We start from the raw sequence: 18,464 nt of genomic DNA, 5'->3' as shown, positions 1-18,464 counted from the left end.
CACCTTCATGCCTCCTTTAATATATGATGCATTGACTGGTTATTGGCAGGTTGTTATGTTACTGCTCAGATTGAAAATGCTCTTCGGACCATCGCTGACACTCTGGTTTTTAATACCTCCCATCACTCTCCTCATGCAAACTCTCCCTAAAAAGACACTTTGGGATAAATGAAGAGGATTACCCTGGTGAGCCACTTCATGAGAAGTGAGTGAGTAGATCTTGTCTAAATTTTGGCTTAGCAAGGATCTGTAAGGGCGGACAAGCCCCTGCTGTCAGCGTGATTTTTCTATTGATCTCACACCAACTACAGTTCCAGTGGTTCACATACTTATGTACACTAAAACAAGGGGAGCACCTATATACTTTACAGTTATAGATCACCAGCTGCGATAATCGCTTGATCATATCTTCTAACCCATTCTTTGTGTTTAGGATTGCATCCCCCTCCCCTGAAGGGAATGAAAACAGCATATTTTCTTCAGGTCCCAGAAGACGCAGGAGGTGGCCCACAATGATTGGGGTGGGTTCAGCTTTAATGAATCAAAAAGTAAATTATTTATTTCCTAGATTTTCCTTTTCTTCCTGAAGCGGAAGAACACTTCTCCTGTTTCTGTTTTAACATGCAGCACAACCTGAAGGAGAGCTAGTTGGGGCAAGTTAAACTGGGGAAATTGCCTGAGCATTCGGGGCCAAGCCAGGGGATGGGATCACACCCTGCCCCAGTATGAAGGCAGCAGGGACCAGGGGCAGAGTTGAAACCAGAGGTGCAACTAATACTTCAGGCAGGTATCACAGACAGGAAAGCTGTGGCCACCAGTCAATTCAGTGTCACCCTTTCCCAGGGAGGAAAGTGCCATCCCCCGGCAGGTGTGACTGGGGGACCTCACAACCCATGGGTGTGCAGCAAAGGCCTGAGCCGGGGGACCCTTGCTGACATGCCCTGAGTGTCCCAGACTCCCCTGGGCTCCAGGCAAGTGAGAGAAATGAAGAGCTGAGTCACGACAAGCCCCGTGTCTGGATTGCAATGCACTGCGCTCATGTTGCTCTTCCTCGGGAAGTGATGCCGAATGTGTTTATATATACACAGTCCAACATGACTGAGCAAACATTGCTCGAGGTTTTGACCGGCACTTGCATTTGGGGTAAGAGTGAGTACAACCATGCAGTCAACAGTTCAGAAGCTTAGGAGGGGAAAGAGTCCGGGGGGGATCTACACAGAACAAGTTGTTCCCCAGTCTTTGTGATAGGTCTCAGACCTACTCCATCCACCCATGAGCCCACAGAAGCCTGTCAGATGCCTGGCTGCAAGGTTCAGTCAGTTTATCATTGGTAACAGAATAAACATAGCACTCTGATCATCATTAATAATATTTATTTTGGAAAAATATTTTAAAAATGAATTTCTTCATTAACAAAACGGTAAAAAAAACTCAAATAACATTTGCACAATATTCCATAAATACATTTATATACAAAAAAATATAGTCACATAGACCCGAAGTGCCTTTGTACATATTTACCAAAAAATTTAAATTATAAAAAAAATGAACATCACAAAATACTCAAGCTTTACAATTATCATGAAAATATTTTTACAAATTCAAAAAAATAACACACTTTTTCTCACCTAGTAAAAACACATTTTAGTATCAAAAAAGACAATAAAGGCAGTGTTTGTGTCTCTAATTCAAGAAAAGACTGGCTCATAAGAATCCAAAATATACACTTCAGGCAGTGCATGCTTCTTATGTAGTAATTAAGTCCATTCATTTAAATATATATAGAAAAGCAACTGACCATAGTGCAATGATAAAATTCGTAAAAGGCAGTGCAACAGTAATCCTTGAACACAGACCCTTGCCTGGTGTCCATCTGGTTTCTTTATTTTGCAGTCACTTTGCTAACTTCAGTAGAGAACCAGCTCAAGCCTGAATTTAGTTTCTCAGCAGCAGTCAGTGAAGGAATCTATCTCCCATTCCTCTTTCAGCAGCATTCATCGGGGCACGTCTCCTCTGAAATTGTTCTGAACAACCACCTTGCCATATCGCCTCTGGTTTACACCTGGTGAGAGAAAACATGAGCAGAGATCAGGAGAGGTTAACGGAAAGTAAGAAGAGGGCTATAAAGCTGCAGAGGGTTGGGACTCTCTCTTTACACCAGGCAAGAACGGGCTCTCCATGAAGGACACTAAGGGGTAAGTCTGCAGACCACAACCACACTATCATTGTACCCTTGTGTGCAAAGGTCATCGTACCCATAACTGCCAGTGCAGCAAGTCACTGAGCTTGTCTTTACAGTATCCACAGCACAACAAGCTCGAGCTGGCTGGATTTCAGCAGGTACAAATCACCGCGGCACCAAGGAAAACAGTTTAGCTGCCCTGACGTGTGTTAGATGAGGGTCGCGCATCGAGACTTTTCTCTGCTGCTCCCACTGCCAGGCAGCATACTAACCTCAGTTGCTATGATGCACTCATCTTTCTCTTCTGATATGACATACACCGACTGGTACTTTGTGTCCTTTGACGTGGAATATACTGAATCTGGTCGTTTTCTTTCAGAAGTATCACTATGGAGGACAAAAAAGAGACAACATAGGTCACATGGCTGTTGCTTAATGCTACACACACACACCCTTCAGAGTCAAGCTGCCCCCCGCGCTTGGATGTGAGAGATACCTCTTTAGTTGTACTGCACTTTTCTCCTCTGCCTCTGAATCATACGTTTCACACTTGGCTTCACATTTGCTGTGCTCCTCTTTAACAGAGTCCTCATTCTTGAGTTCATGCACCAAATTGTAATCCACTGATGGGTATCTGACTTTGTAGCCATTTTTATCAGAGTTATCGCTGTGAAAGTCTACTTTCTTGTTTGTGTTTTTAATCTGAGTGGCACCAATGACACTTATGGAAATGTCCTTCTCGCGCTGGCAGTTCGCTAGGTTGTTCATGGTCTCCGTCTCGCTCCTGCAGGCATCAGGCTGGTGGTGCCTCTTCTGCACCCTGAGCCTGACGCAGACGACCACAGCTGCACACCCCAGCAGCAGCATGAGCACCAGAATAATCCCGGCGCAGACAGCGATCCAGGGGAACTGGGCGTTCTGGCCTTCCGTGTACTTCTCGGTGAAGTCAACAATGACCGGTCCCTGAGGCGGCTCGGGGAGCAAAAACTGGCAGTTGAGCCCGCCGTACCCCCGGGCGCACTCACAGACATAGCGGTTGTTTCTTTCGTGGCAGGTGGCCCCGTTGTGGCAAGGGTTGTGTTCACATCTGCTCACCGGGGTGCTGCAGTTCTTCCCATTGTATCCCGGGGGGCAGGTGCAGGAATAGTCATTGACGCCATCCTGGCAGGTCCCTCCATTGACGCAGGGAAAGGAGGCGCAGTCGTCCACGTTATCATCACAGTGTCTCCCAGTGAAGCCAGCCTGGCACTGGCATATGTAAGAGTTCCCCAGATCGACGCACTGGGCTCCTGCAAGACATCAAAGGGGATGAGCACTGAGTGGTGGACAGGCAGACCCGACAGCCTCCCACCTGTTGCTCTCAGGACAACCATCGCAACCGGCAGCTGAGAAAAGTTTTCTTTTTGAGAGGTTAGCTCAACATTTGACAAGTCCACTCCACCATAAAAAGTATGGGGTTTTTTTAAGGAAGATATTTGTTAATCAGTTCTATTTTTCATTCTCCATCCTATTCCCTTTTTGACATTTCACTCAGCTTGGACAACAAAGCTAGTCCAGATCAGGTTAATACCACAACCTCATGTTACAGAGTTTGAGTGATGATGAATAAGGAGGACTGCAGTAAAGAAAGTCTTCACTAGTTTATTCAAAACAGGAAGATTACTGTTACCAGATTGCTAGTAGTAATATTTAGCACTCGTATGGCATTTTGCATCCACAGACCTCAAAGAGTCTTTGCAGAACATTTTTAAATACAATCCTCCATGTTTTTATGCATGAAGCTTCAGGCCAAGTTACCTGGCCACAGTCACGCCTTGAGAAAATGCAATCTGCAGCAGTGGCCCAAACCACACCATTACTTTTTAAGTACAGTTCCTCCACCAAGTCAACTATTGACATCACATAGACCATGATTGATCAGTGGGCCTTGCTATGAACAGACCAGAAGCCAAAGTAACTGGATGGTCTCATTTTAGAAGCTCACTGTAGCATCTTTGGCCTTACCATTAGCACAAGGGCTGGAACTGCAGTAATCGATTTTCTTTTCACAGTTGAACCCAGAATAACCCAGTGGGCAGCGGCAGCTGTATCCCCCATCAGGGTTGTCAGTGCATCTCCCACCATTGAAGCATGGTCCATCAGCACAAGTCATTGCGCTCAGCTCACAGTTTTTACCATAGAAGCCCGGGGGGCAGGTACAGGAATAGCTGTTCTCGAGATCCTGGGGGGAAGAAATGAGAAACGGTCAAAATATTTATCTGAAGTTGCTTTGAAATCCAAAAAAGGATTTTGGAAAAAAAAATAAATCGGTAAAACTGACATTGACTCCACCCTTGTGGTTTCAAATGGCACAAGCAACTCAAACTTACAGTGCAGCTTCCACCATTCTTGCAAGGGTTGGCGTCACATTCATTGATTTCAATCTCACAGTTGGAGCCTGTGTACCCGGGTCGGCAAGAACAAGTGTAGCTCCCCTGACCAGTGTTGGTGCATGTGGCACCGTTCTTGCAGGGCTTGTGGTGGGTGCAGTAGTTCAGGTCTGCAAAAGATTTTTTTTAAAAAAGAGGGCGGTCAAGGTACTTGCTACTTTGCAAGGCTAGCACAGGGTGGGTGAGCTGGAAATAGCCGCTTGCTTTCTGCGTTTTAAAACAGACGCTCAGACAAGGACTGAGAACTCACCCTGGTTGCAGAAAAGGCCACCCCAGCCTTCCTGGCAGTTGCACTGCCACGGCTGCTGACAGGTACCGTGAAGGCAGCCTGGGTATCGGATGCACTCATCACAATATCGCCCCTGCCAACCCACTCTGCATCTGAAAAAAAAAACCAACAACAAAGTCTCGTCAGATTTAGACTTCTCACAGTTGGAAACCCTATCGCAAACTCTGCAAACACACTGATGCCAGGGATCAAGTTTCCTAAAAGCCCTCAGTGATCCTTCATGTGAGAAAGTCACCGAGTCCAACCGTAGCATCAGCTTTCATCGGTCCCAGCTATTTCTTCCACTTCCTTAGATAGAGCCATGGTTCCAGGTAGTTAATTTGTTTACTCTAGTAACAAACAGCTAAACCTTACACACAGCACTGTAAACTCATTAGGTTAATATTAATGGCACTGATGTTTGACTTGTAGATTTATACTTTGATCTGGCATCACCTGGATTTCTCAAATTACCATCTAATATGAAGAAAGGCATTTAAACTGACCCTTCCGATGACCAATGGTTTACTTAACACCAGAGCATCAACGTTAAAGACAAAGAAGGGAGCAGGAGGAGAGCTGGAAAACTTACTTGCATTCCCCAGGTTTGTCGCAAAAGCCGTGTTGCTCATCGCATCCAGGCAAACAAATCGCTGTAAACAAACCAAGCAGAGAGAGACATCAGCGCTGGGGCCGAACGCTTCCCTTTTACAAGTCCGATCCCGAGAGCACCTTGCGGGTGGGGAGCGAGCCCTTTTTACTAGGTCGGGGCAGTTAAGCGCAGCTGAGTTAATCTCTGGAGTCTGCAGGAGTATTGATCTCGCCCCGTAACTGGGCACTTTACTTATCGCCAGGGATGAGCATTCTTCTTAATACAGTTGCACACAGACAAAAGAGGGCTCACAATTGCTCCCTTCCCCACAGCCCCTCACCCCCCCACCCCCCCCTTCCCTTCCCAGTGAGGGTCAGAAGTCCTTTTTTCCAATTCTATGCACACAGCTCCACCTCTTAATATCCCCCGAAAGTGTGTGTGCAGATAAGAGTGGACAGCTGGTGTGCAGGGTGCCAGTGCAAGACAGCTGCTCTATTGTCTATTCTCTCCCAGCAGCTGCCCCACTGCAACAATACCCCGGCCCCGGAGCCAATGGGGCCGGCGGCCGGCGGCCGGGCAGCCTATCCCTGCCCACAGCTAATCTATGGCACGCGCGTGATTTCGCTGCAAAAAAACTTTTTTTTTTTCTTATTCAAATAAATAAGTCTAAAGTTCTTCCTCCCTCCTTCCCCCCACAGCCCCCCGCCTCTCCATCCTGCTCCGAAAAGGGGCGGGCGGGTGGGTGCAGCCCTGGTAAAAGAGGTAAGCGGGCCAGCGGGAGGGAGGATGAGGGAAGGGAAAAAAGGGACTTCTGCTCATTACTTCGCCTGGTTATGGAACTCATTAAGCAGGCACTGCAAAGTTTTAATTCAACAAAGCCAGCCGGAGACAATGGCATGCGAGGGGAAGGGGAGGGGGGGAAGAAAAAGAAAGAAAGAATCGGCGCTGATAATCAGATCGCCTCCAAGTTGGAAAGAATGGAGCTGGGGGCAAGGCGACGGGAAGCAATCTGCGACTGGCAGCTCCGCTCGCTAACGGCAAAACATTCTTTTTGCATGCACACATAAACACATCTCCCCTGCCTAGTAGGTTTGCCTCGCTGTTATAAGCTTTTTTTTTCTGAGAGGGAAAGCAGAGCGAAGAGCATACGTAACAAGTCAAGAAAGACGGACAGCCTTCTACTTTGCTATGGGAAGAGCAGCGATGTACAGGCATCCAAAAGTGCTGACAGCCCCAAAAGAGCTCATTATCAAAATGCTTCCTTTTTCCCCACCCCTTGACACAACTGGGCTAGGCACTTTTGATCATGGGAAAGGTTGTAGTTCCTATTTAAAACACTATCAAAGGAAATGCGAGCCCCTCTGCCTGCTGTTTATTGTGCAACATTGTACCATGAACTGCTAAAAGCATCCTAGCAGTCACTAACAGTCTGAATAATCAATCTGGGGTCATTTGGTAGCAGCTCAGCTGAGACCACAGTGTAGGTGGGCTTTAAGAAAAACAAAAACACAAGAAGAAGAAAACCAAGAGGCTGCTTTGTAGCCTGTAACTGTTTTCTCCCTGCCTGCCTGGCACTTTGATGACTGGGGAGGAGCACTCACCCAGTTCGTCATCTGCCAGCTACTTCAGATCCGTGTCTACACACAAACAGAGAATGCCATCACATGCTGCTGCAGGAGCAATGTGTGCATGTTTGGGTGTACACCGCTATGGATCTACAAAGGGCAGTAATCTTGTACAAAGCTGGAGGCATCTGACATCTCTGACCATCCTCTCTCTGATCTGCTTACTGTCCCAGCTTTTCCTGCTGTATCAACACACCCCATTCCTCAACAACTTCAAGCTCAGGTGTACTTTAAAACTCATGTCCTTCACTACTTTATTAGTGGTAATGATCTTGACAATGGCACAGAAGAGAGATGGGGAAGAAGCTGAATGTTCTTGTGGAACAATCTCTGTTACTGGCAGTTTATGAGTACCCCAAATGAGAAACATACGGTCTAGAGGCCACAAAGAATTATCTTGTACCTCCCAATACTTTTCTCAGTGCAAGGTGGCAAGACATCAGACCATAATGAGCCTACCAATAGGCCTGCCACATGGATGCTGCCAAAGCCTAGCTCCCTCTCCTGAAGCCGTGCATCATGTAGATGATGATATCAATATACTCTGTTTGAAGGGGTGGCTAGGTATAAAAAGCAGTCCCGATGTATTTTAATAAATCCTCAAGCAACTACTGAACATTTTTCTATCAGATTTGATGTGTACAGCAAATGAGTAAAGAGTGTAATGTTGACACTGACATTTTATTAGCTTGAGAAGGGGCTGTCTGCGTTAAGTTTCTCTGGCAATGCTGAAGACCTCCTGTCCCTGACATCAGTAAAGCTTGTACACAGCACCAGACCTCCACCCACTGTAGTTCCCCCTCTCCCATGGGGCCTGATGTCAGAGAAACGTGTGTCATCCCCCCTCCCCGAGAGCTCAGGGGACACTGCTGCAACCGGGGCCCAAGGAGACAAGAAGGTGGACACTTACGCTCAGTGCAGTACTGGCCTTTCCAGCCCGGGTTGCAGACTTTCTCGCCACGCTCTCCGCAAGTGAAGTGACCAAAGGCGTCGTCCCGGGGGCGACAGAAGACAGAGCAGCCTTCTCCGTAGTAGTGCTCATCGCACACGAAGCGATAGGAGTACTTGAGGTCAGTGCGGCCACTGCTGTGCAGGTCCTGGGACCACTCTTCACCCACCGCCAAGTGCCTCTGGGTGGCCAGGCGGCTGATGAGGCGCTCGGGGTTTTCTGTATGAAAGTGGAGAGGGGAAGTGTTGTCAGGGAGCCCGAAGCCAGCAGGGGTGTAGGAAGATGCTCAACGGGGGATTTCTGGTGGGACGGGAACCACAGGGACAGGATGATAGGGCTGTGTGCCAACAGGTTGGCCTCTCTTCCCATGGTCTCCCAAAGAGGAGCAGGGATGGGATGGGGCAAACACACTGCACACTGCAGAGAGAGGGGCTGAGTGGGGCCACGGGGTTGGGTTTATTCCGGGGAAGGGTCTGTTTCAGGACAGTTACCTGTGGTGAGGTCGTCAGGTGAGTCCGTATGCAGAGCCTCGATGATGAGCGAGAAGGTTCCCTGGGGAAAGAAGGAGCAGAGACAACCCACCGGGAGAGCGTGAGAGTGGGCAGGGCCGGGAGGCAGCTCCCCCAGCCCTCCAGGGGTTAGTCATACACACATTCCCCCAAGAGACCCTCGGGGGCTTGGCGGCCCCTCAGATGGGCGTTCGCCCGGCTGGGGCGGCTGGAGGGTGTGGGATGGGATGGGACAGGACGGGTCGAGGGTCGCCCCCCCACAACCCTTGCTGCTCCCCCACTTACGGGCCAGGTGAAGCCGAAGGGGAAGCGGATGGGGTTGCTGAAGGCGGGGTCGGCGCCGCCCGCGCCGTCGGGGACGCTGAAGGAGTTGGCGCCGAGGACGGGGGTGATGGCGCTGCCGTAGGTGCAGGGCGGCTCGGGGGAGACGCTGGCCTGGTAGTGCTTGAGGCAGACGCGGAAGAAGGTCTTGCAGTCGCACTGCTGGAGCCCGCCGCCGCCGGGGCCGCCCCCGCGGCAGCAGTTGCGGTTGCTGAGCAGCCCCTTCTTATTGACAAACTCCTGCAGCTTCAGCTCGAAGACCCCGGAGCAGCCGACCTGCGGGGAGGGGACAGCGGCCGTCAGCCCGCCGGGCAGCCCGCTCCCCCGGCCCGCCAGGCGTCCGCGGGACTGACACCCCCCTCCCCGAGCCCCCTCCCTGCTTCTCCCGGCTGCAACAGGCAGCGACAGTCCCCGGCACCCCCGCGGGACCCCCGGGTGCAGGGACCACCGCAGGTCTTTCTGCCCCCAACGCCGCGGGCACTTACCTGGCAGTGGCTCAGCAGCACGGAGAGGAGGGCGAGCGTCAGCAGAAACCGACCTCCCATTTTGGAGGGGCAGCTCTGGTGCCCTCGCTTTCCTCCCCCTTGTCTTCTCGTCCGAGGGGAAAGGGGAAAGTGTCTCTCGGGGGAAGAGAAAAAACACAGCGGCCAAAGCCGCTCGCCCCAGCAGAGCTGGAAGAGTTAGTGTCACGGTCTCCTTCTTTCAGGAGTGTCTCTGACTTTTTTTTTCTCCCTCTGTCGATGCCTTTAGGTGTAGCCTGTCGGCGACTGACAGCTCTTTCGGATGGCAAAAGGAAAAAGAAAGGGAAAAAAGAAAAAAAAGAAGGAAAAAAAAAAAGAAAAGGTTAAGATTAATCTGCTAAACTCTTTTTCTTTCCCAATCCACGGTGCTCCTCCTTTTCTCCAGGAACAAAAAAAAAAAAAATAAAAGCAACTTAATTCCCAACAGAGGCAGAGAAAAGGCTTCCCAAGGAAGATTAAAAATCGTCGATCTGGCAATCCCTGCAGAGGCAGCGGCGGACGCGGCGGCAGCGGCGATAATTCCCGGTGCAGTGAGATGCGGGAGCGGCTCTGCGCGGCTCTGCGCGGCTGCGCTCGCCCTGCGCACGTCGGGGCTGGTGGGTGTCAAACGGCAGCGGCGGCGGGCAGGTCACGTCGGAGCCTTGATCCCCTTTCTTTTCCCTTTTTTTTTTTTTTTTTTTTTTTTTGCAAAAGAAGCGAAGCTCTCTTCCCTTGTTGTGGGCTTACTTTTGTTTTTAGAGGAATCCCAGCCAACAAAAATAAGCTCGTGTCTCAATAGCGGCGCACTGAGCGTGTCCGGGTGTGCTCCGACGGGGGAGGGGGGTGCCTGCTCTGCTCTGCCCTGCCCTGCCCTGCTCCGCTCCGCGGCTCGGCGGCTCTCTCCGAGGGTGAAGCGCTAAGGATCTGCCTCTCCTTGGGCGCCTGCCTCCCTTATATCCCGCCGGCCGCCTGCATGCCTAATGAGATGCAAATGAGCAGCCCCCCAATCTGGCTAGAGCTGTCACAAAGGAGCCACTTTTCCAAACCCTCCTCTCAATGGATCGCCAAATGGTCAGTGAGCTGTAAAATGTGCAACCCTCCTCCCCCTCCCCTCCGCGCTCACAAAACGTGCTCATTTACATTCCTGCAAATTTGGTAACCGCAAGAATCCCCCTTCTGCTCCGGGGAGAGGGTAACACCCCCTCTGCACCGGGGAGAAGGCAGCGCAACACGCTCCGGCGAGAAAACCCCGGGGACGGCGGTCTGTAATTACCTCTTGAAATGTGCAAAAGCAACCGCCGTGCCCCCAAAAAAAGTGACTCGGTGATCATGACCACTTCCAAGGGGCATCTTCGGCTGTAAAGGGACGAGGGAGGTGGGAGCCAGCGAGCCACAACAAGGGGAATCCGATCCCTTGAAATTCACACCGCGTTTCCCCTTGGTGTAACCGGGATAACTGGGGAAGGGGGGGGATGAATTTGCGCGCACCGAGCCGGGGCTCGCCCTTCCATCGGCTCTCCTTGCCGCGCTCATCCCGCCGGCGGAGGGAAGCGGGGTCCCCGGGGGTCCCGGCGGAGGGAAGCGGGGGGGGTGTCCCCGGGGGTCCCGGCGGCGGGGCAGGGCGCGGGCGGGTTCGCGGAGGGGACCCGTGGAGGGGACCCGTGTGCGGGGCTCCGCGGGTCCCGTCCCCGCCACCACCGCTGCCGGAGAGAGTCACCCGCTCCGCCCGGGTCCCGCACCGCTCTATGATTATTATCATCATCACCAGCAACCTCTCCCTCTCTCTCTCTCTCTCTTTTTTTTTTTCCTCCTTCAGTTTAGTAAAAAGTGAGTTTGGTGTGTGTCGTTCGCGTGGCTGTCATTAAGGCCGTTTGTTATTGTGTGAGGGCTGAATCAGTTAGCTCTTTGTGCTCTCAGCTGTATGGTAATGTAGACAGCACCTGCTCCCTGCACAATGCGAGGGAGAGAAAGAGCTCCCCTCGGCGCACGCTACTGCCTCTACAACAATGTCCGCACATTTTTTAAAGAAATCCCTTCCAGCACTTCCCCCCTCCGTAAAGAAAAAAAAAAAATCCACCACCACAACCCAACTTTACACCAACCGTCACCTTATTATTTTTTTTTACATATCCATCAGACACTAGAACTTTTGTTTTGATCTTAAAAACATGGAAAGGAGTTTACTGGTGCGGTGAAAGAGGGATAGAGATGATTACCATTTGAGCAGTTTCTTAATGATGGATGGAAGCGGGGGATAAAAGTTGGAGGCTGACTCTGGCATGTCACTCGAAGCGGGGTTTTCCACTTTGTTCGGGCCCTCTGTTTAAACACCTTCGGTAGGCGCAGGCGGATTCATTAGGATGCAAGGTGTAACTGTCTCTGTAAATGTCATTTTAATTGTAACAGATCATTTCAGCACAGATTAAGCTTGTGTGCGAAAGGAGAGGATTTGGCTACAATAACCTCACTGTAGGTATGCCGTGCTAAAAGCCTTATTATGGCGACTTTATTGGGTTGAAACGTGCATTTGCATGGCAAAATGTGACTTTCATTGAAGCAGATGTCTAGATCACAAATTATCTTACAATGCGCTAGGAAAAAAAAATCTTAAAGACTTCTTAAAGTAAAAGCATTGGGTAATACCAATTAAAAGAAAATCACTAATGAGTTCATTCAGCCCAGCACTTCTTGACTGTTCCAAGACTGTGGCTGCCCACGTTCATTTACTGGAGACTTGTGGCACCTACCCCAAATCCAGGCAGGTACCCTCGGTACTTAAACAAGCATCCAGACTGTAGCAACGTTTCGCCACTCAACGTGTGCGTTCTTTACATCTACTTTTGGTCGAACGAGACACCTACATCCAGGTACTCTTCTTCTCCCTGCCCCTCGACGCTTAAGTGAAAGCTTAAATGTACAGGAATGTTTGGGGGTTTGGTATTTTTTTTTACCCCGGAGTTATCTCTGGGCAGAGAGGGGAGCAGCGATCCCGCATGCACGGTGCGAGGGCGCAGGGAAGGCGGCCGGGGAGGGAGCGGAGCGGGCGGCGGGTCCCCAGAGGACTGGCCGCCCCCCCGCCCCGGAGGTGCCCGGCCTCTGCGGCGGGGAGCGGGGAAGCGGGGGCGGGGGGGACCGCCCCGCAGCCACCCCGGGTTTAACTGTACATTACTTTTGCCACCTAGCGTCAACATCTTTTCAAGTGGCTTGCCGCTGCTTCGCAAACTTTGATTCGGCGTTACCCTCGGGAAACGGAGAAAGAGGCGGGGGAGAAATCATTTCGTATCGGGTTTACTAAGCGAGTGGGTCGGGGGGCGGGGGGGGGCAATATATGTCTTGAAATTTGGGGGTAGCCCGTGGGTGGAGGCGAGAAGTGATATATCACCGCGATCTTTTAATCTACGAGAGACAGAAAGTTGGTCCATGAGCATCCCCTTGCTTAAAAAACTGGAAATAAAAAGTTACACGCGCGAGGGCTTTAACCTAGCGATAGGGAGAGAAAAAAAAAAAAAAGACCCGAAAAAACTTGCCCCCAAATCCTTAACAACCCCCCTTCGGTACCGGGTATTTGTTAAATTGACGTGGCACAGATTTCTCGATTACCGCTGCTGAGCGTGACTGAAAGGCGCCGTGAGAGCCGGCAGGATCCTGCCCACGGCGCTCATTCTTCTCCGGCTTAATTTATGCCACGCGATTCTGTATTGGGGAAATCAAGCAGAAAGCTCCTTTTTCTGCTTTTTTCCCCCCTCTCCCTCTCTCTTTCAGATGCTGGGCTAACGGGGAGACTGTTTAACTTAAGTGTTTCTATAGGAGGCTGTTGTAGTTTAACTCCTGCCCACCAGTAGCTGAGGCGAACAAAGGAGGGACTCGAGGTCTAACTATTCATCCATTCTCTGCACTTTAATTTTCATTGATTTCGAAGACAAGGGGAGCCCTTAGGGATTCTCGCTGAAGGGGGATGACACGCCTTTAGACGCGATCAGCCCCCCAGCCAGCCATCTGCTCCCAACCAAATGGCGCTTTTTCGCTCCCAACCGCGTGTCTCCGCACCGCGCTCGCCCGCCGCCCCCCGCCGCCCCCCGCGCCCGCCCCCGCGCTGCTCACCGCGCCCGCGCACCGGGCCCCACCGCCCCCGACGGGCGCCCGCGCCCGCTCCCGCCCGACGCTCTGCCCACCCCGACGGGGCGAGCCGGCGGCGGGACGCCCCCCCCCGGGGGCGGGCGCTGTGCCCGGGACCCCGCCGGGGCGCGGCGGCGACCCCGCACGGCCGGGACGCGGCGGGCCCTGTCCCGCCTGCCAGCGGCTTGCCGGAGCTGGTGGGGTATTGTGCTCCCCCCTCCCTCGCCCCTAATTGATAACCTTCCCGCAACGCCGCCCCCCCCCCCCGCTCCTGCCCCGGCGAGGATTTACGGTCCCGCCGCGCAGCAGCGCGGCCGAGAGCTCCCCATCAGCCGCCAGATGATGGGAAAAGTCACTTCAAAGCGGGGGGGGGCTGTTAATTAGGGCGACGCGCTGCCATCGCTGGCGCGCAACCCTGAATTTTCCCGGGACGGCCGGCTCCGGGCATATGGCGAACGGTGCGTCGGCGGAGGGACGTGTACGTGTGTAGCTATGTGTAGCCGAGTGTGCATAATATTTTAATTAGGTCTATAGTCCCTACGGAGGTATGTGTTCGCGGCTGCCCCTCCGCCGCAGCCCTCCCCGCAGGCCCCCTTCACCTGTCCGTGCGGGATGGGATGGATTGGGATGGGATGAGAAGGAGATGGGAAGGGGAGGGGAGGGCAATGCTGGGCGCCGCCGGGCCGGAGCTCTGGCTGCCCCGCTGGCCCCGGGCTCGGCGGCGTGACCGGGGTGCTGGCGGCTGCCCGGATCCCCGCCGCCGGGCGCCCCGACCCAAGGCGGGTGGGCGGCGGGCGCGGAGGTGCCGGAGGGGCGCTCCGCCGCCCTTGCCGTGTGCGGGGAGGGGGATTAAGAAGTTTAGCGTGTAGGTTAGCCCAAAGTTGCAAAGGCATGTGCTGATTAGAATAAGAAAGGGCAGTCGCGTGGCTCAGCTGGCACACAGCGAGGCCAGATGATAGATAAGCAGCTCTGGGCCTTCCCTCCCCCCCAGCCCCCTTTTTCAAATCGCAAATCATCTGCTCCGGCCCTATCCTAGCCCCTCATTTTCATGACAATGGTTGTGTGTTTACCTGTGATCCTGGGACGGGGCATTCCTTTGTCTCCCGAGGAGATTACCGCAGCCAGCTGCTCTCCAACCCTTCCCTGGGCAAATCCCGAAGTGGCCCCTATATGTGTTTTACTGATTGCACACGAGGAGAAAGCGAGCCCCCCCCTCCCCCCCTCCCCGCCCCGCTCCCTTGCGCTTCTTGTTTGTTTGGGTTTGCTCCCTGGCTTGCTTCCGACGGGATTTTGCTTATGGGAAACTATGAGGGATAAAATTGGTCACTCGTGTGCGTAAACTGTCGCTGCTCCCAAAGTGAAGGGAAAGGCGAAGGGCTGCGTAGCCCTGCCAGGGAGCACACCGCCCGCCCGGAGGGCAGAGCCGCGGGGCCTTCCGGGGACGAGAGGCCCGGGGGAAGGAGGCTTCCCCCTGCCTTGGTCTCCCCGGGCCCTCGGGCTCCCCCCGAGCCCAGAGAGCACCTTCCCCCGAACCTTCCCGCGGGTGCCGCGGGCTGGGCGGGTCCCGCTGCCTCCCCTGGTCACAGCTCGGGGACACCGCCGTGTCCCACTGGGGAGCAGCTCGGCCTCGCATTCGGAGAACTGGCCTCTTTGCCCCCCTTTAACTCCATGAAGACGCTCACGATCTTTGCCACTCTAGAAACCACGGATCGCGTTTGTACTAGATGACCTTCTGAGGTCCCTTCCCACACGAAATATCCCATGATCCTGAGATTTCCCCTGTGCACCAGCACCCGTCTGCCCCACCAGGCAAGCCCGGTGTAACCCCACACAGCACCGAGGCCTGGCTTGTCTTGGTGGAGTGTCGCAGAGTGGTGAGGGCGAGCGATTGGTCTCAGATCATGTACACGGGATAAAAAACATGACAGCACTTCTCAGAAAAATGTTTTGCATTCCGGCTACGAGGTTTCACTGGATGGCTGGAAATATTCCCTTCTGATATTGAATTCATCAGCAATATTCGCTGCTTTCACCAGTTCTCATAGGGAAACCCCTCTTGTCTTTTCCCCAGTTTCATTAAGCCAGCAGTCTAAATAGTAACGGCAAACTACCGCTCCAGAGTAGTTGCCCAGACTGCTCTTCCCCTATGACAGCCAGCGCAGCGTGCTGCTGTACTGTACTGCGTTTCATGCATGAAGGGTTTTTCTGTTCCCCTGTGGCCTGCAGACCCCTTTGCCCGGTGTGCACATCTTGTCCATTGTCTGCTGGCTGCGGCGCAAAACCTGCTGCTAATAAACTTTGGAAGGGGGGGGGCAGTTCGATCGTATGTTTCCAGGGCTTTCCGAGCCACTTCCAATTTGCGTCGTTTTTATTTCTTTCCACATCTCTCCATGTGCAGGGAAAAGCAGGGGGGGAGGAGGGAGAAGGGGGCAGAAGCTTCCTCTGCAGAAGGTGATTATGAGAAAGAGGATGGGTATGGATGGGGCGGGCCGGAGCTTTTGGAAATGCTCTCCCCTTTTCTGAGAGCATCTGCCCGGAGACGAACAGATGTGGGCACCTGCGGTGACAGGCCACATATGCTCCGTCCTATTCACAGGCATTCAGACACAGCTACAATGGTGAGCCTTTGTGCGCATGGAGTCACCAAATATATTAATCTGTGCTCCCCAGAGCACCACTCTGTTTAATTTTTTCACCGGCAATAACATCTGATCTAATCCTCCCACCGGCTCCCCCATGTCCCTCTTTACCTCCCCCCCACTCCGCGAAAAGATGTGAAGTTATTCAGGTCCCCACCTGTTGCCGGCAGGGTGGGAGCAGGTCGTGTTGCCATCAGGCCTGCAGCCAGGCCCTTAACCCGGGCTGTGCCCCGGGGGAAACGGGGGTTCCCCCCAACCGGCAAGCACCGACCAGCGCAAAGCAAACTCGGCCCCCTCCCCACTCCGGGACGGGTCCTGCCCAGCCGCCCGCCATGCTGCCCCAGGCCGCTTTGTTCCCCCACGGCCAGCGGCCCTCAGGGGCCACATAAATCTCCCGTGTACGACTCGGGCGTTTTCAAGCAATTTCGGTGCGCGAAGCTTTCATCTCCCCACGTCCCGGTCCCCCGCCCCCGTCCCGGCTGGGTTTGTTCGGGGGCACAATGGCCCCTCCGGCCCCATTGTGGCCGTACAAAGCCGAGGGACACCAGGCCGCGGGCGGGGACAGCCGCTGTTCAAACCAGCCCGGCCCCCCGCCGCTGTCATGCGAAGGACCCCGCTGCAGCCGGCTGTCCCCGGCAGAGCGGGCAGGGAGGGCGCTACCAGCGGGTACGGCAGGGGCGGGCAAGGAACAAGGACAGGGACAGGGACAGGGACAGCGAAGATGACGCGGCCGCTCGTGCGGCCGCTCCCGCAGGGCCGGGCCGGGCCGGCCGGGCCGAGCCGAGCCGAGCCGAGCCGCCGGGCGCATGCGCAACCCCGCCCCGCGGGAAGCGGAAGCGCAGGCTCGGGTCAGTGCTGGGGGGCCGTTAGGAGGGGGCGGGCGGCCGTTTAACGGCCACACCGCGCGGGGGCGGGGGAACGGGGCGGGTAGGGGGAACTCGTTGCGGGTGAGAGGGGATAGAGCTGCGGTTCTGGTCGGCGGCGTGGCCTGGGCGCTGTACGGCCTCCCGAGGCCTTCCCGGGGATGAAGGCAGCGGCCCTCCCAGGTCGCCCGGTGCAAGTCCCGGCCCTCCCCTCAGCGGCGGGCAGATGCCGCCGGCCCTGGCCTGCCCGCGGCCTCCCGCTGCCCTGCCTCGGGGACAGGCTCCGGCCTTTCAAGGCGGCGGGGGGCTGCGGGCCTGTCCCGGCGCTGCTGCACGTCGGAAGTGGAGGACTTTGCTCCTAGTTCCTTGTGCTGTGGGCCTCTGGGCTGTTGCTGGAGTGGTTATTGTGAACGTTTCTCCTAACAACCCGTTGCAATGCTGTGTGTTACTGTGGGCATAATAAAATTTGTATCGTGGTGGTTGCTTGCTGGCAGGATGAAGTTTAGTGGTATCAGCTGTTATAGGGCTCATCTCTCGGAATTTTTGTGTCTGTATAAAATGGCTTGAAAACGTTTTTTGGTTATTTTAGTTTGTGGAGAAAACTTTTTTTTTTTTCACCTTGCAGATTCATGCAGTTGATAGTAATGCAGTTGAGATCCTATGGTAACCCGAGGTCTCCATTTCACACAAGTGACATCAGAAATAAGCATCCAGTCTTAAATTGTTTGTCTGTCGCACAGAATGTGCATGTTTTTCACTCTTGGGAAACTTAGCATTACAACATAAAACATTTTAGTCTTGATTCTGCCAACATTATTGAGGTGCTTCTGGTGAAAGTACTTCTCAAGACAGTAGATAGATCTTACTTGTTCTCTTTTCTGTTACTCTGATGGATTAGAGAGCAATTTCCTTAACATGACTGTTACTGTTTAGTAGTGAAACAGGACAGTTGACAGAATATAAACTGCATTTTTTATCATGCTTTCAACGAATGTGTTTGATAGTAATATGAAAATGCTAGAAGCGGCCAAGGTGCTTGCTTATGTGTTTGGCTGTGAACTTGCTATTGATTAAGCTAAACTAACACTGGAAAATTTTCTGAGAAACTCTGTATTGTAGACTTGGTTAAATTGTTAGGCAAGAGGAATGCTTCAAAATACAGGTGTGAGGAGGTGGGGAAATTTTGTTTCCATTTGTTATAGTACAGTATAACTAGTAAGTTGCTACTTACTGGCACTTCTTGCTCTAGGCTACTGTGTAGCCACTATCTGAACAGTGTAGCCACTGTACTGACTCATAACTAAAACTTGCTTGGACGCAATGCATTTTTGCAGAGGTAAGACCTGCCATGATATACTGCGTCTGTGTAGCAACCTCATATCATTTAGTCTGACCGCACGTGTTAGTGATTGAAAGATAAAGACCTTCACAGACACATTGCTCAGTCTCCATGGAAAGTAACAAAAACCGG

At 53.1% G+C, this 18,464-nt stretch overlaps 2 protein-coding genes across 7 annotated transcripts in view; one reads left to right on the top strand and one right to left on the bottom strand.

Annotated features, from left to right (window-relative positions):
• Nucleotides 1–1,220: 1,220 nt before the first annotated feature.
• Nucleotides 1,221–10,500, bottom strand: DLL1 (delta like canonical Notch ligand 1). 3 transcript variants are annotated; one of them, XM_074580184.1, is made up of 11 exons: nucleotides 9,361–10,500; nucleotides 8,840–9,151; nucleotides 8,537–8,597; nucleotides 8,007–8,264; nucleotides 5,472–5,532; nucleotides 4,862–4,992; nucleotides 4,552–4,721; nucleotides 4,187–4,403; nucleotides 2,679–3,471; nucleotides 2,455–2,569; nucleotides 1,221–2,062 (listed from the first exon to the last, which is right to left on the bottom strand). In XM_074580184.1, the coding sequence occupies exons 1-11, from the start codon at nucleotides 9,418–9,420 to the stop codon at nucleotides 2,057–2,059; spliced, it is 2,184 nt and encodes a 727-aa protein (XP_074436285.1). In that variant the 5' UTR covers nucleotides 9,421–10,500; the 3' UTR covers nucleotides 1,221–2,056. The 3 variants fall into 3 exon arrangements, with proteins under 3 accessions (XP_074436285.1, XP_074436286.1, XP_074436284.1); XM_074580185.1 differs by having other exon boundaries at nucleotides 1,221–2,569; nucleotides 2,631–3,471; XM_074580183.1 differs by having other exon boundaries at nucleotides 1,221–2,569.
• A 6,356-nt stretch (nucleotides 10,501–16,856) lies between these two features.
• The window catches only part of FAM120B (family with sequence similarity 120 member B), a 52,754-nt gene continuing 51,146 nt past the window's right edge, over nucleotides 16,857–18,464 (top strand). For 2 of the 4 annotated variants that reach the window (XM_074580178.1, XM_074580179.1), the window contains exon 1: nucleotides 16,955–16,978. Coding sequence is in view for 1 of the 4 variants with exons in the window: in XM_074580180.1 (XP_074436281.1) it covers nucleotides 16,937–16,978 (42 nt within the window). In the remaining 3 variants the exon portion in view is untranslated. Of the gene's footprint in view, nucleotides 16,979–18,464 lie in introns of all 4 variants that reach the window. The other 2 variants (XM_074580180.1, XM_074580181.1) reach the window with 2 other exon arrangements.

Source organism: Larus michahellis, chromosome 3, assembly GCF_964199755.1.
Source record: "Larus michahellis chromosome 3, bLarMic1.1, whole genome shotgun sequence".
Taxonomy (NCBI): domain Eukaryota; kingdom Metazoa; phylum Chordata; class Aves; order Charadriiformes; family Laridae; genus Larus; species Larus michahellis.
The sequence above is the reverse complement of the archived record's forward strand: the minus strand, read 5'-3'. Positions and strand labels throughout refer to the sequence as shown.